The sequence below is a fragment of the Ailuropoda melanoleuca genome, chromosome 5 (genome assembly GCF_002007445.2).
Source record: "Ailuropoda melanoleuca isolate Jingjing chromosome 5, ASM200744v2, whole genome shotgun sequence".
NCBI classification, from domain to species: domain Eukaryota; kingdom Metazoa; phylum Chordata; class Mammalia; order Carnivora; family Ursidae; genus Ailuropoda; species Ailuropoda melanoleuca.
In genome coordinates this window covers 113,678,878-113,694,428 of record NC_048222.1, presented here as the reverse complement: position 1 = coordinate 113,694,428, position 15,551 = coordinate 113,678,878, and the positions used below count along the sequence as shown (strand labels likewise).

Here is a 15,551-nt window from a genome sequence, read left to right as displayed (position 1 = left end):
GTTAGCAAAATAGTAAATGGACAAAAATAGGAAATAACAAACTCGAAAATTGATTCTTTGAAAAGATTTGATTCTTGGTGATATTAATAACCTCCTAGCAACCCTGATCAGGAAAAAGAAAACCCAAATTACCAATATCAGGAATGATAGAGGAGGTGTCAGACTACAATCATTAAACATATTAGGGGATACTATGAATAATTTTATGCCAGTAAATTTTTTAGCCTAGATGAAAGGGACAAAGTCCTTGAAAAATATAATTTATCAAAACACAGAATGAAATTCAAAAATATAAATAGCCATATACCTAATAAATGGAATTTGTAATAAAAAAATTTTGCACCAAAAGCCCTCCTTTACCTAGTGAACTCTTATCAAACATTAAGAAGAAATAATACCACTATTACATAACTTCCTAGAAAATCAAGTAGAAAAAAAACACATTTTATGAAGCCAGTATAACCCTGATACTAAAACCAGACAAGGACAGTATAATAAATGAAAATTATAAATCCGTATCCTTCATGAACACAGATGCAAAAGTCCTTCATTAGCAGATTGATCCCCGTGATCTATAAGAAGGATAATACATCACGATTGAGTTTTCAAAGTCAATGAATGTAACTCACCACAGGACTCTGAGAAACAAACTGAGGGCTTCAGAGGGGAGAGGGGTGGGGGAATGGGATAGACCGGTGATGGGTAGTAAGGAGGGCACGTATTGCATGGGTGCACTGGGTGTTATACGCAACTAATGAATCATTGAACTTTACGTCAAAAACCAGGGATGTACTGTATGGTGACTAACATAATATTAAAAAAATATGATTATAAATAAAAAACAAAGTAAATGAGAAAAATAAGATCATTTCAGTAGATACTGAAAAACTATTTTGACAGAACTCAATACCCATTCATGATTAAAAACTCAACTGGGGGGGCGCCTGGGTAGCACAGTCGTTAAGCGTCTGCCTTAGGCTCAGGACATGATCCGAGCGTTCCGGGATCGAGTCCCACATCCGGCTCCTCTGCTGGGAGCCTGCTTCTTCCTCTCCCACTCCCCTGCTGTTCCCTCTCTCGCTGGCTGTCTATCTCTGTCACATAAATAAATAAAATCTTTAAAAAAAAAAAAACTCAACTAGGAATGGAAGGAACTTTTTCATCCTAATAAAGGCCATAGGTGAAAAACATGCAGCTACCATGATATATAATACTGAAATATTTAATGCTCCCACACTGAATTGGGAACAAGGCAAAGGTGGTTGCTCTCTGATTTTTTTTTCCAGCACGGTGCTAGAGGTCCTGGGGAGTCCACTAAGGAAATCTAAAATATAAAGATTGAAAAGAAAGAAGGAAAACTGTTTGTTAACAGATGACACAGTTTGTGAGTGCAGAGAACCTTAAGAAGTCTACAAAAGCTACTAGCATTATTAGTATATGAATTTAGCAATGTCTCAGGACACAGTGTGCTTCTATAAGTTAGCAACAAACTTTTAGAAAACAAGATTAAAGAACAATACCACTTATAGTAGCATTCAGAAACATAAAATATTCAATGATTAATGAAAGCTACACAAGACTTCTACACTTAAACTCCTTTTCCTAAGAAAAGTTAAAAGTGGAAAGATACAGGGTAGTCATCAGTTGGAAGACTCAGTATTGTTAAGATGTTAATTCCCAAATTGACTTATGGATTCAATGCCAGTTCCAGTCAAAATCCCAGCAAGCTATTTTTGAAGAAAGTGACAAGATCATTCTAAAGTTTATACAGAATTGTAAGGTACCTAGTATAGCCCAAGTAATCTATTAAAAGAACAAAGTTGGGGTGCCTGGGTGGCTCAGTTGGTGAAGCGTCTACCTTTGGCTCAGGTTGTGATACCCAGGATACTGGGATCGAGCCCCATGTCAGGCTCCCTGCTCAACAGGGAGTCTGCTTTTCCCTCTCCCTCTGCTCCCCCCACCCCCTCTCTCTCTTGCACGCACGCTCTCTCTCAAAATCTTAAAAATAAATAAATTAAAAAATCGTAGTGTCTACAGGAAAAGTATTTGCTGAGAGACTAGACATTATTTCTTTTTTTTTTTTTTAAGATTTTATTTATTTAACAGAGACAGCCAGCGAGAGAGGGAACACAAGCTGGGGGAGTGGGAGAGGAAGAAGCAGGCTCCTAGCAGAGAAGCCCAATGTGGGGCTCAATCCCAGAATGCCAGGATCAGGCCCTGAGCCGAAGGCAGACGCTTAACCGCTGTGCCACCTAGGCACCCCGACTCTACATTATTTCTAATCTGAACTCTGTCTCTTAGGTTTATGTAGGCCTTGAGCAAGTTCATTCAATCAGGTACTCATTCATTCATAATGTTAAGAGTAAGTAAGAGAGACAAAGCCTGGTGGCGAATCTGTAAAAGTAAGCAAATACAGTGTAGTAAGTGCTCTCTCACTTCCTCTCCAAGGCTGAGGAAGGCTTCACAGAAGGAGGTCATATCTGACCAGGTTTTTCATGTTTCAGGAAGCAAAAAGGTTCTATCCATGGAATAGGTAACCCTTTCATTAGCGCTGGGTTTTAAGGTTCAAGACATTTCCTGTAGCCATATTACCTTAGGATTTGACCAATTAGACCTTGTTGACCATACGTGTATCCTTACCAACTGTTAGTCTTTGATCATTTTCCTTCTCACTTTTTTATTTACTTTGAGGAGTCTTTTTCCTTCCTTTTATTCCTTCTTTTAAATCATATGCATTGCTGTACATGTTTTTTACTGAAGCAGTTGCTTTTCTTAAGGTTTTTATCTGTTAAACATCTCCATTTAATAGTTATTTGTCAATTAGCTTTTACATGCAGGATATGAAAAGATGAACTAGATATAATCTCTGTGCTTAAAGAATTTTCCACTTAATACATAAAAGTAACGGTAATTTAGAAAGTAGAAAACATCATAAAAAGGTTATAGATAAATTATGGGGATTTCAAGAGAGGAGAGGTTAATTCCACTTGAATAGAATCAGGGAAAGCCTCTTGGACCTGGTATGTGAGCTAGCTTAAAAACGGGCAGCATTGATGTGTTTAGTGATTGGGAAGGAACATTCTGGAAGAAAAACCCAAGAGATGCAGAGGCATAACTTCAGGTATGATGAGAATATTTTGCCTGGGGTTATAAGGGATTCCAGAGAGGATTTCATTGGTAGTTTACAGAGGGATAAGAGTTAAAGAAACTTTTTAAGGGTAAAAAAGGCCTGAACTTGCTTGTTTGTTGAAAGAAGGATCCAGTGGACATTTATAGGACATATTATGGAAGAAATCTGTTTTATGTGAATAGAAAAAAGACTAAGGGTATTGGTTACCAGTGACTGTCTCTGGTGGTGGCATATAATCACAAGAATATTTGAGTTCTCTTCTTTTTGCTCTTCTGCATTTAAAAGTTTTTTTGACTTCTGCGTTAAAATTTTTGTACACATACATGTAATTTAAAAATTTTATATAAAGTATCTGCTTCATACGCCCACTATGGTGGGAGCTCATTTGTTAAGAACTTATCAGTTGAGAACGTTGATTCTCAGTTGAGGAAGCCTTCATCACATCATGCTGCTTCTCTTTATGTATGTGTGTATGCATGCATGCATGTATGTGTGTGTGGTTTTAGCCCTCGTGAAACCAGTTTGGTTTCATTTTGCATTTTAATGTATGCATTGTGAAGTTGACTAAATACCCCAAAACCTAACTGTTCTGCTTCAGCTGTAAGGGATTTTCCTCATTTAGCTTTCTTTCACATAAATAGGTTTTGCAGAAAGCAACTCTTGTTGTCCAGAGTGAAGTGGACAAATGTGTAGAAGATATAATGAAGGAAAAGAAGATTAACTCTGAGAAGGATGCCAGGTATGCTCTTTTTACGGTATTCTCTTTTATTGTACACTTTTATTGTGAGGTGTGGCGATCACACACTGTTAATTGTAAAAACATTGGAGCTGAAGGGATTGTGGAGATCATTCAGTTCAATCCTTTCACTTCACTAGATGAGGAATTGAGGAAGTGCTTCCTAAATAGACATATGAACTGCAAGCTATACTTTATTGTGATAAGGTATGATTTTTAGAAATAATACTTTTCTCATTTTCAGTTTTAAAATCTGTATGAAGGCATGCTTACTGCAGATATCCGGTTATAAACAGCTCTATTTGGATGTAGAAAGTGTGAGAAAAAAACCATATGATTCTGATAACCTCCAACATGAAAAGCTGCTTCTCAAGGTAAATTTTTGTTTTCTATATTTAGAGTTATTGGACACTGGAAAAATAAATCAGACTTGAGCTAGTAAAGTCCATGTGCAAATTCTAGAGTCTTATACAGTCATCCAATCTCTTTGCCCCTTATTATGTTGGTGAAAAATTTAACTATTTTTATAATTTTCTGATAAGCCTCATTAAAATATATTCACGTTAATTTTATTTTAATGCTTTTAATTCTGAAATAAATTATAAACTTATTAAGAGAGGGATCTTTTCAACTGATGAGTCCACAAATTTCAGGTGTTTCCCCCTTTTTATATAAATCACTTCTATAAGTTAGGCATTTTTTTAACTTACTTTCAAATATAAATATGACTTTCCCTTTTCATATTATCATGTCAAATATTTTGGGACTTGTGGAATGTGAATTGCCAAATAATGCCACCATAGACTTAAAAATTAAGAAAGTGATGAAATTTACTTTGAATTTCCCTATTTCTTATTTCTAAAGTATAAATATATAAGGCCAGAGAGAGGCCAAAAGTAGAGATTATTAAACCCGGAGTAAGCTTTCCAGATCATCTAGTGTTTCACCTTCATTTTAGTTTTAGGGATGAGGATTCTAAGGCCCAGAGGAGATGAAGTAATTTGCTTTTGGGCCAGTTTCATTTTTAAATAGTTAAAGTCCAAGAACATAGCACATTGTACTTGGAGTTAGGAGTTTGTTGTATCTAAAAATGCTGTGGAAAGAGACATTGATAATATCTAAGTAACAGAGACAAGTTAAAAAAAAAACACCTTTTTTCTGAGAAAGGGTAAATATACACTTTACCAAATTTTAAAATTGAAAATAAAACTTGAGTTTGTAAAATGAGGATAATGAAAATACGTACCTCAAGGGGCTGTTGGTGTGAACTGAACCATTATATTTAAAGTTTTAGAATGGTGCCTGGCACTCACTGGGGGTTGGCCACCATTTTATATCCTCATTGTTATCATTCCCTTAACTTCTTACCCTTTCTACACAATACCTTCCCTTTAGAAGTGGTAAGATATACAGCCTAGCATTTTAGTCAAGGTAATTTTTATCCTGTTGATTTCATTATGAGACTCGGTTTTAAAGGTGAAGAGCCAGTTGCTGGCAGTGAATCAGCCACTGCACGTACTTTGCAGTCTCCGTGGGTAAAGAGCTAAGTAAGCACGTGTTTCTTTAAGTGTAGTGTAAGGACCACGTTCACTGTAGTTAACCAGTGTCTTGATACTTAGAATTTAAGGTTCCACCTTTGCCCTGTGAAATCAGAACCTCCAGGGGTGGAACCCAGAAATTTGATATTTATGCACATTAAATTTGGCTATTACTGGTCTTATCGTGTTTCTCCCCACATCACTGAGGCTTTATCACTGGCATAACCAAACCCCTTGCCAAACATGTGGAGAGACGCTGATGTGTTAATAAAAAGAGAAGGGACCAGATAAAAACCCAATCTAATGATTGGATTAGCTTCAGGGCCAGAGTCCTGACCCTGTCTTAAAGTAAGGTCACAAGTCTTCACATTTTATTTTAGGTGACAGGATACTCCTTTCATTAGGAGTCCTTTACTCAACAATGCCTGAAATGGTAGTGAAATGGAAAAAAATGCAAGTATTTCTGTTCTGCAAATATTTACAAACATTTTAATCAACTTTTGTAAGTCTGTTTTGTTTGATGACTTGTGGTGTTGAATTTAGAAAATGATTAAATTTTTTAAACTTTGTTTTGCTTTGGTTAGTTTGTTGCTAATATTTGGTTGCTGTTCTTAAATGCTCAGTCTTAAGGAACATATTTACTTAAAACCAAGCTGTATTTTTTCTTTTGAAATTATGAAAATTTGTAAAATAATGATCAGATGGATTGACATGCTATCAGTCTTATTTCTTCATGATTCCCTCTGTTTTGCTTCTTCTGTTTAGAGACTAATCACCCATCATTAGAGTGGAGCCTATTTACGTAGGTAGTGTTTGAGCCAAGGGCCAAGTACCTAACGCTGTTTTGTTTTGTTTTTTTGTTTTTTTCTTAAGGAGGCAGTTTACCAGTACTGGCAGACATATGTTTTTTATATATATATATATATAATATATATATATATATATATATATATATATATTAATAAATACAGATGTCTCATTGTTTTAGATTTCTATATACTTGTAACTTTTTTCAAATCTACTATTCTTTATATCAGTCTTTTGAATTGGAATAAATATGCTGCATTTTTTAATGTAATTGAAAAGTTGTTTAAATCTAGTCTTTGTTGAACCCCTATGATTTGTCTACTAAAGCTGTTTAATTGAAAGCATTCAACTTATGTGTCAGCTATGAGAAGAAAAATGTCTTAGTAAATTAAGAACATCGCTATTATTTGTAATATGGAAGTATGTTTGTACAGCTTTGGAATCTTCTAATGCCCACGAAAAAGTTGAAGGCTAGAATCTCCAAGCAGTGGGCTGACATTGGTTTCCAGGGTGATGATCCCAAAACAGACTTCAGAGGCATGGGCATACTTGGATTAATCAATCTTGTGTAAGTGAAATAAACTTTTTCTTCTTTTCTAAATGAAATGACGTGTAACTTCCAATATTGTTAAATTCTAATAAGAATTGATCTAGTTGTTTCACACTGTCTCTGAATTTTAATAGCTACAGTGCTTAAAGTATTTACTAATGTGCCGGCAACAGTATGAAGACATTGGAAACATACTTTGTGTGTGTGTGTGTGATTTCTTTTCTTAGTGATCCTTCTTTCTTTCTCTTTCGGATCTCCTTTCCGATAGCTCTTAAGGAATCACGTATACTCTTTTCTTACTCGTTTTATCTTCTTGCCTCTTCTCTCTTGGCTCTCCAATTCCATTTTGGGAATTATAACTTGATACTAATAAAGTCTCTTCACACTTTCTGTTCACCATCTGTCATAATTGATCTAAAGCCCTGACTTTTCTGAGCCTATATAAACTCTCTTTTTTTTTCCTCCTTTAATATTTACACTTGAGCGCGTTATATGAAATCCCAAAATATGTAATTAAAATCAGAACTGATGGCCAAAACTATTCTAGAAAGTAAATTGAAAGATTAATACAGATGTGGATATGCAAATTAGAAGTTAGTGTCTGTCCTCGAATTGTGATTTATATACTATAAAATGCCTAAAATGGGAAACCTAACCATTAGCAAAGTTTCGATAATTGTTACTGTGAAAAAATTAGTCCTAAAACTGTGCTAAATTATTAATGTTGAGAACTAGGTCTGTATGGATAAAGCTATTTGGGGGGAAAATAGAAGACACAGTAGGGTTTTAATATCTCTAATTTTTTCCAGTCATGAAAGTATTTAGTTTTCTGTAATACCTAAATTTTATAAGTATAAAGATTTTAAAGATTCCCTGTAAGTATATCTGCCAAAGATACAACATAATACAAAAATAGTGATTACAAGGGTACCTGGATAGCTCAGTTGGTTAAGGGTCCGACTTTGGCTCAGGTCATGATCCCAGGATCCTGGGATCAAGCCCCACATTGGGCTCCCCGAGTGGGGAGCCTGCTTCTCCCTCTCTCTCTCCCTCAAAAAAATAATTATAGTCTTAAAAAAATTTAAAAATAATAATTACAAAAAATGAGAATGCCAGTTTTCTACTTTGATAAACAAACTTCCAGTTGGAATTGAAATAGAATAAATGCAGTTTTTGTTTCCACTTGGAAAAATTATAAAATATTTTAAAATTTATTGTTTTTTAGAACACATAGATTCTTTGTTCTTAGCCTTTAAAGGCCATCTTTCTTCTTGTTACTTGTAAACTACACAGATATTTGAACCTCTGTTAACCAGACAGTATTTTGGTGTTTATTTCTTTTTTTGAGAGAGAGAGAGGGAGAGGGAAAGAGAATCTTAACACGGCTCCAGGTAGAGCCCAACACCGGGTCAGTCTCATGACCCTGATATCATGACCTGAGCCGAAATCAAGAGTTGGACGATTGAGCCACCCAGGTGCCCCATAGTGTTGCCTTTCTTTTTATGAGTAACCTTGCTTCTTGCTCTTTTCGTAAGAAATCAAGATTTTTCAACATTTGCCAGAGGAGAATTTAATGTAGCTTAAAATTTAAATAAGTTAGTAGGATTTGATTCAAGACTGTGGTAAGGGATTCTGATAGACCTTTAAATGATTTACAGATACTTTTAGTTAGTATCTACTAATTTGAAAAATGACCAAGACTCACATATATTAGTAATTATTTGATTGCCAATGATATACTAGAGATGGTTGAAAACATGAAAAATCAGTTCTGATTCCCCTATAATTCTGTTTGTTGTCCTATGTATGGAGCTATGAATCTTCAGGATTGAAGTAAAGATAGAGTCAAGAAGCAGACAGGCTGTTCAAACACCCTTATGTGATTTATTTTTTAACTTTCTTGGCCTTTGTCATCTAATCCCTTGAGATATTTTGTTGCTTTGAAGGATAGCTGGTAGTTTGGTGACGATGCTTTAGGTAAATGAATGTTGAGGCAGGTGTAGAAGAAGAAAGGTTATTGTACAGAAAATGAGTTCAGAAGAGGCTAAAGAAAGCTGAATAGATGAGGAAATAGAAGCAGGTGAGTAGAATATACTAATTAAGGCCAAAAGTATGTAGGAAGGGAGAAAGGGTAGCAAGGAAGGAGATGGAAGGCAGGCAGGCAAGCAGGTGGGAGGGAAGGAGGGAATGGGGGAGGGAACTCTCAGATTATCGTAAGGGATAGTTTTCCTTATTGCATAGATGTTCATTTTTCATAGATGCCGTTAAGGTAGGGGTTGACTAAGTGCATCAAAGAAATTAAAAGTTGTTCTGTGTTACAGATTGAACATTTTAAGAATAGTTTGGTTCTCAAAATATTAACATAATACTGAATTGTATTAGTATCATGAAAAAAAAAACGAAATGTAAATAGTTTAGTAAGGGCATCCTTAGATTCAACTTAGGGATAAAGGAGACAAATTAGTGTATGTAAGGAAAGCATTATACTAAAATAGGACTTTTTCCTGTTTGGGAAATTACAGATCCCTTTGAGAATCTGGTGAAAGTTTTCTATATTCTCTCCCCAGGAAATGTACATACAGAAAAATTTATGCGTAATTTAAGGTGGTTCATGGATACCCCTCATTCATGAGTGATGCTTCATTCATGGACTTCTAAATTAACATCCCTTGTTTTAATGGGTTGAAAATTAGCCAGCAAAGAAAAACTGAAGTCTGTGGTATTAATCTATAGAAGAAAAATGGGAAGACTTGGTTAGAAATTTCTATGCTTTATGAAAGTTTCAATGATTGTGCCTTCTAAAATTTAAATGAGCCATGGAAATCCACTTTTTATTCTATGTCTTATCCTCATATAAACACCCAGTCATCATATATGTATATGTGCATGAGTACCAGTGGGTCATGAGGTGACAAGATTTAGTCCCTATCTTTAAGAGCTCAGAGAAGTTGCATTAGTATAAGCCAACAGGATGTATGAGCCTGCCAATAGAGGTAGCTTTGTATATTTCGCCATTGTACCCGCTAATACTTCCGTTTTATGGCCAGCATTTTAGTTACACCACTGATCAAGGAGGGCTTTTTTAGAGCAAAAGAAAGGTTATTGCCTTTCTTCTGTTTGCACAGAAAATGGCATTAAACAATATAGACTTCAGTTATAATAGAAGGAGCTAGCTGAGGCGAAAGGATGAATGTCTCAACAGGTACACACAGACTATTTTATAAAAAAACTTAAAGTAACAACAAATAAAAAGAACTCTAGATTTTTCTTAAAGGTAGGTAGAAAGTCTCTTGTTAAATCATTTATCTTTAAAATACTTTAAAGCATTGCAAAGGGCCTATGTCCTGTACTAACTAGATAGGCCTGATCCCTCAGAATTAAATTTTTATTTGCAAGCATTTCCCAGTCACTGAAGTGATTTGAGATGGAGATTGGGATGATTGTGGCAGTACTGGGACTATCATCTTGACAGTCCGTAGTTCTTTAAATTTCTTCTGGATATCGTCAATTTGAATAACATATGTTAATTTTACTATTTTTCTTCAACTTTTTAAAGGTATTTCAGTGAAAATTATACCAGTGAAGCTCACCAGATTCTTTCCCGTTCAAATCATCCAAAACTAGGGTAAGCTGGATACATCAAAGAAACTGTAAATTCTTGAATTTTAAAATGTTGATTAGATTATTGGAATTTGAAAGTATTTCAAGGTATTTTTAAAAATGAGATTATTTTTATTAATAAGAAGTTTATAAAAGATACTGCGTGATACATTATTTTTAAGGTGAAATGTGATCATACACCAATTTTGTATTATTTCAATATATTTTTGTCACAAGATACAGTTTGTCTATAAAATGGAGGTAAGGAACTTTATGAAAGTTTGTTGAGGAATAGATTTGAAAATAGGAATAGGAAATAGCTTTGACATAGAAATAGGAAAATGAGAAATAGCTTTGAAAATTGTAAAGTGAAATGCAGTTCCAATGATACCTACCTTTGAAAAAACATTATAACAATATTACATCATAAAAATAAATACCCTGGGGCGCCTGGGTGGCTCAGTCGTTGGGCGTCTGCCTTCAGCTCAGGGCATGATCCCAGAGTCCTGGGATCGAGCCCCGCATCAGGCTCCTCCTCTGGGAGACTGCTTCTTCCTCTCCTACTCCCCCTGCCTGTGTTCCCTCTCTCGCTGGCTGTCTCCCTCTCTGTCAAATAAATAAAATCTTAAAAAAAAAAAAAAGCACAAACTTAAAAATAAATAAATACATACATACATACATACATACCCAGGACCCTGATAATAGAGGAGAAAATGTCAGATTGCCCAGTGTGTTTTAGAAACCAATGAGGGTGTACTTTTTAATTTTTTAAAGGATTTTGGTTTTTGGTATTTGTATGACCAAAGCTTCATTATTACTTCCAGATTATATCCAGAAAATCATATCCAGATTATATCCAGAAAATCAACAGCCTCTAAAAGAACAAAAATCTTTTATCTGTTCATAAAACCAATGCTGTATTAGTAATGCATCAAAGTAATTTTTCACTAATTTCTTGCACAATTTTACATTTATTTTCTGAGCTATTTGGCTAGCTGGTATAACTGGTAATGTTTCTGACATAGGTATTCTTATGCAATAGTTGGAATCAACCTTACGGAGATGGCTTATAGCTTGCTGAAGAGTGAAGCTTTGAAGTTTCATCTCTACAACTTTGTTCCTGGTATACCAACAATGGAACACTTTCATCAGTTTTATTGTGAGTATTAAAATGAGTTAAAACTAGACATTTCTAGATATAATATTTCTACTAAATGTGTAACTTACGCTTGTCATTTTATTTATTTGTTTAGGATCTTTGAAAAACAGGGAAATAATGGGGGTGCCTGGGTGGCTCAGGCTCTTGGTTTTGGCTCAGGTCATGATCTCAGGGTCATGACATCAAGCCTCGCATCAGGCTCCACGCTGGGTGGGGAGTCTGCTTAAGATTCTGTCTCCCTCTCCCTCTGCTTCTCCTTGCTTGTGCATCTCTCTCTCTCAAATAAATAAATCAATCTTAAAAAGAAAAAAGGAAAGAAAAAAGAAAAACAGGGAAATAATGGAAGATGAGTTCCCAAGAGTATTTTATAATCAGTTCTATAGTTGCTGAATAAAAAAATTTAGTGAGGCCGTTTTTTCACATATACGTAAATTTAGGATTTATGCAGTTTTCCTGTAGACATCCATTTTCCAGTCAACTATAAAATGAATTTTCCCTCTTGAATACTGGTTAGCGAATGCTTTTGAGTCAAGGACAGACCATTCGCAGATTATTCTGTTAGCCTTACAAGGAAATGTAATTTAAAGGAACATTCCCCTCATCCCTCGTTTCGAGGCCAGGTTTTCTTGTGTTATGCTTGGGGTACTTAATAACTGTTCCTAATGCAGTCATTATTACCACCATTCCATTAAGTTTTCTTGTGATGATATTTACACACTGAAGGCTTAATTAAATGAATTTATCTTGTGAAGCTCTTGCTCAGAAGCAAAGGTTCTACACCTAGCTTAGTTTCACATTCTACTTTTCTTGATCTTTTTGTGTCTTCGGAATGCCATTCGCATGTTGGCAGGATATAGGAAACTAGGTAATAAACGGCCAAATCATAACTTCTTCATCTCCATTGTTGAAGGTGTCCTCCAAGTCTCTTCTTCCCACAGCCTCCCCTGCCTTCACTTAATCCCTTGTTCCAGGTTTGTCACTTGCTAAATTTCTCTTGCCTTTGTCTACTTTTTCCCGTCCCCACTTTAACTGCGCCGCATGAGCCCTTTGCTATGTTACTGTAATAGCTTTTTCAGTGTTCTCTCTGTGATGACCTTCTTCCAGTTCTTCTCCACACTGCAGATAGAATGATTTAAAATGAAAATCGAATCATTTTGCTCCACTGCCTACAGTTCTTCAAAAGGTTCCATTACAAGGCCTTTCGTAATCCATACCTTGGTAACCTCTCCAGATTCATTCTTCTGCCAAATACTAACTCCCCACGGTCTGAAATGTGGGCACGCTGGCCTGTTAGTTGTGCAAACGTATTATGCTCTTTTTTGACTCTGGACCTTTCATCCTACCTGGAACACCTGTTCTACTTCATCCTCTCTGTCCAGGTGGCGCCTCAGTTGAGATATGACCTTCTCTGGGAAGTCTTACCAGAGACTTTGTTCCTTCAGTTACCCATTACTTTCTGCATTATTCTTCTTTCCTTCTCTTTTGGAGCAACCCGTTGGACCAGAGACCTTCTTCTGTACTCCCATTCATGCATTCACACACTAGGTGTCAGTTGCTGTTCTAGGCACTGGGGATAGAGCAGAAATGAGGCAAAAGTCTCAGCATTTATAGAGCTTTCATTTTCAAAACCAAAACAAAACATTTCCTCTTGCAGCATCCACCTCCAGATGCCACCCCAGTTATCTGCTCCCCTTCATCATAAAACTTTTCAAATCAGTGCTGTTTTCGCTTCTTCACTTCTAGTTTTTTTCTAACTCGTTTATTTCTCTCCCCACTATATTGCTGAAACTGATTCTTGCAAATACATGAACGACCTTTTTTGTTGCCAGATCCACTTGCCGCACTTTTCTCCTCATGTTATTTGATACTTTGAGCAGCCCTCAGCATAGATCACCACGCCTTTCTTTTTGAAACGTTATCTGGGCTTTTCTGACGCTGCACTCTTCTGGCTTTGCTCTGGCCCCCGGCTCTTCTATGGACTTTTTTGCTAACTCTTCATCGGCTCCCTTACTAAATGTAGGAGCACCTCAGAGCCCAGCCCTGGATCCCCTTCTCTCTTTAGTCTTCATTCTGTCCCTAAGTGATCCCTAAGTCCCCAATTAGATATACCATGTGTGCACTAATGATACCAAAATGTACATCTTCAGCCCAACCTCTTTAGCCCCCACCATTTGTATGTCTAGATGTTTTTAATGGATGAGGATAAATGATTGTATGGGGATGGTTGGATAAAGTTGGGGTCGATGCAACACGTTTTCAGATGGGGGGTCAGGTTTTTCAGGTCCCTAGGACCACTGTTGATGATGCTGTCTGGTGGGACTGAAGATTCCCAGCAGGCATGAGATGCTTTCCTTCACCCTTGTAGAGCCGTCATTGCTGCTTTGCTTAAGCACCCTCCTGGTCCTTCCTGACTGTACTGGGGATGTCTCCATGCCAGGCTGCTCCCAGATATAAATAACGAAGCTGGGTCAGTATAGCCCTGGCGTACCGATCCTTTACTATAGACTGTGAGACCGTATGTTCATCCTGTGAGTAGGGAAAAGACCCTTCCCTTGGGTCAAGCTCAGCCAGTCTCTTTTTTTAGGGGTTGGGCATTTTGAACAGATTTTTTTATCCAAATCTGCATCTTCTTTTTCTCTGTTCTCCAGGACTTTTTTTCTCATCTTGTTGCTGGGGAACTGTTTTTCCCCCCATTGGTCTTGTTTGATTTCCTCCCCTAAATATCTCATTGACTTTTAGCATAGTGTCTAAACTCCTGAGTCTTTGCCAATAGCCTCTGATATTTGTTTTGTCTATGAAATACATGCTTGTTTAATGCTGCCCGTTGAACAAAAATAAATACAAAAAGAAACAAAAACTCTTCCCTCCGCCAAATTAAACATTTTACTGTATTTAAATAAATACAGGAGTGTGGTAGGTAGGAAAACAGTGCAAAAGACCTCTAATTATGGGTGTTTTTCCCCTAATTATGGCTAATGTGAGTATCTTTGGATAATGTTGATCTCAGTGCCCTCAGCACCACCATCTTGTTTGGCTTGTCTGGGAAGAGCATCACAGTAATATCTGAGGTACAAAATCATCATAGGACCTTCTCAGTTCCTTGTTTCTGTCAGTTCAGATCCATAAGAGCTGTGAATCATCCTGGAAACAGTGAAGCTTAAGTTTTTCAAATTTCTTGAAATATTTAAAGCACACACACACACACACACACACACACACACACACACACACCCCCACCTTTCAATCTTATACAGTGAAGTTTCTTCCCCAAAATTGGTTTTCATACCCTTTACCAGTCAAGTTTTAGGTCTTTTTTTTTTTTTTTAAAGATTTTATCTATTTATTTGACAGAGACAGCCAGCGAAAGAGGGAACACAAGCAGGGGGAGTGGGAGAGGAAGAAGCAAGCTCCCAGTGGAGGAGCCTGATGTGGGGCTCGATCCCACAATGCCGGGATCATGCCCTGAGCCGAAGGCAGACGCTTAACTGCTGTGCCACCCAGGCGCCCCAAGTTTTATGTCTTAATTAAGGTCTGTTTTTCTTAGAAGGAGCATATTCTAAGTAGAAAATAACTTGAAACCTTATCTTTTGAATATACATACCTTATTTCTTGGGGGACTGAGCCCAATTTGCAAAAATCTGTTCCAAGGTCATAGTTTTTGTGTAGAACAAAGAACTATAAAGAGATGAGCATTCGCATTTTTTTCATTGCCCTGTGATCTGTCTCCAGCTCCCCCTTTCCCTGTTTCTCCCTACTGCTTTTTCGTTGTTCTTGCTGTTCTCTATAGACAGGACTGGAAATGGTGAGTGCTAATTCAGTTTCTTAGCTCCATCGTCACCCTCTTGCACATTTATTTATTTATTTATTTATTTATTTATTTATTTTTAAGATTTTATTTTTTTATTTGACAGAGAGACAGCGAGAGAGGGAACATAAGCAGGGGGAGTGGGAGAGGGAGAAGCAAGCTCCCAGCGGAGCAGGGATCCCGATGTGGGGCTTGATCCCAGGACCCTGGAATCATGAACTGAGGC

At 36.7% G+C, this 15,551-nt stretch overlaps 1 protein-coding gene across 4 annotated transcripts in view; it reads left to right on the top strand.

The window, feature by feature from the left end:
- Nucleotides 1–15,551, top strand: part of ELMOD2 (ELMO domain containing 2) — a 31,579-nt gene that overhangs the window by 8,238 nt on the left and 7,790 nt on the right. For all 4 annotated transcript variants that reach the window (XM_002926989.4, XM_034661586.1, XM_034661584.1 and 1 more), the window contains 5 exons: nucleotides 3,772–3,869; nucleotides 4,111–4,240; nucleotides 6,646–6,779; nucleotides 10,318–10,386; nucleotides 11,387–11,520. In XM_002926989.4, the coding sequence (XP_002927035.2) occupies nucleotides 3,772–3,869; nucleotides 4,111–4,240; nucleotides 6,646–6,779; nucleotides 10,318–10,386; nucleotides 11,387–11,520 (565 nt within the window). The remainder of the gene's footprint in view (nucleotides 1–3,771; nucleotides 3,870–4,110; nucleotides 4,241–6,645; nucleotides 6,780–10,317; nucleotides 10,387–11,386; nucleotides 11,521–15,551) is intronic.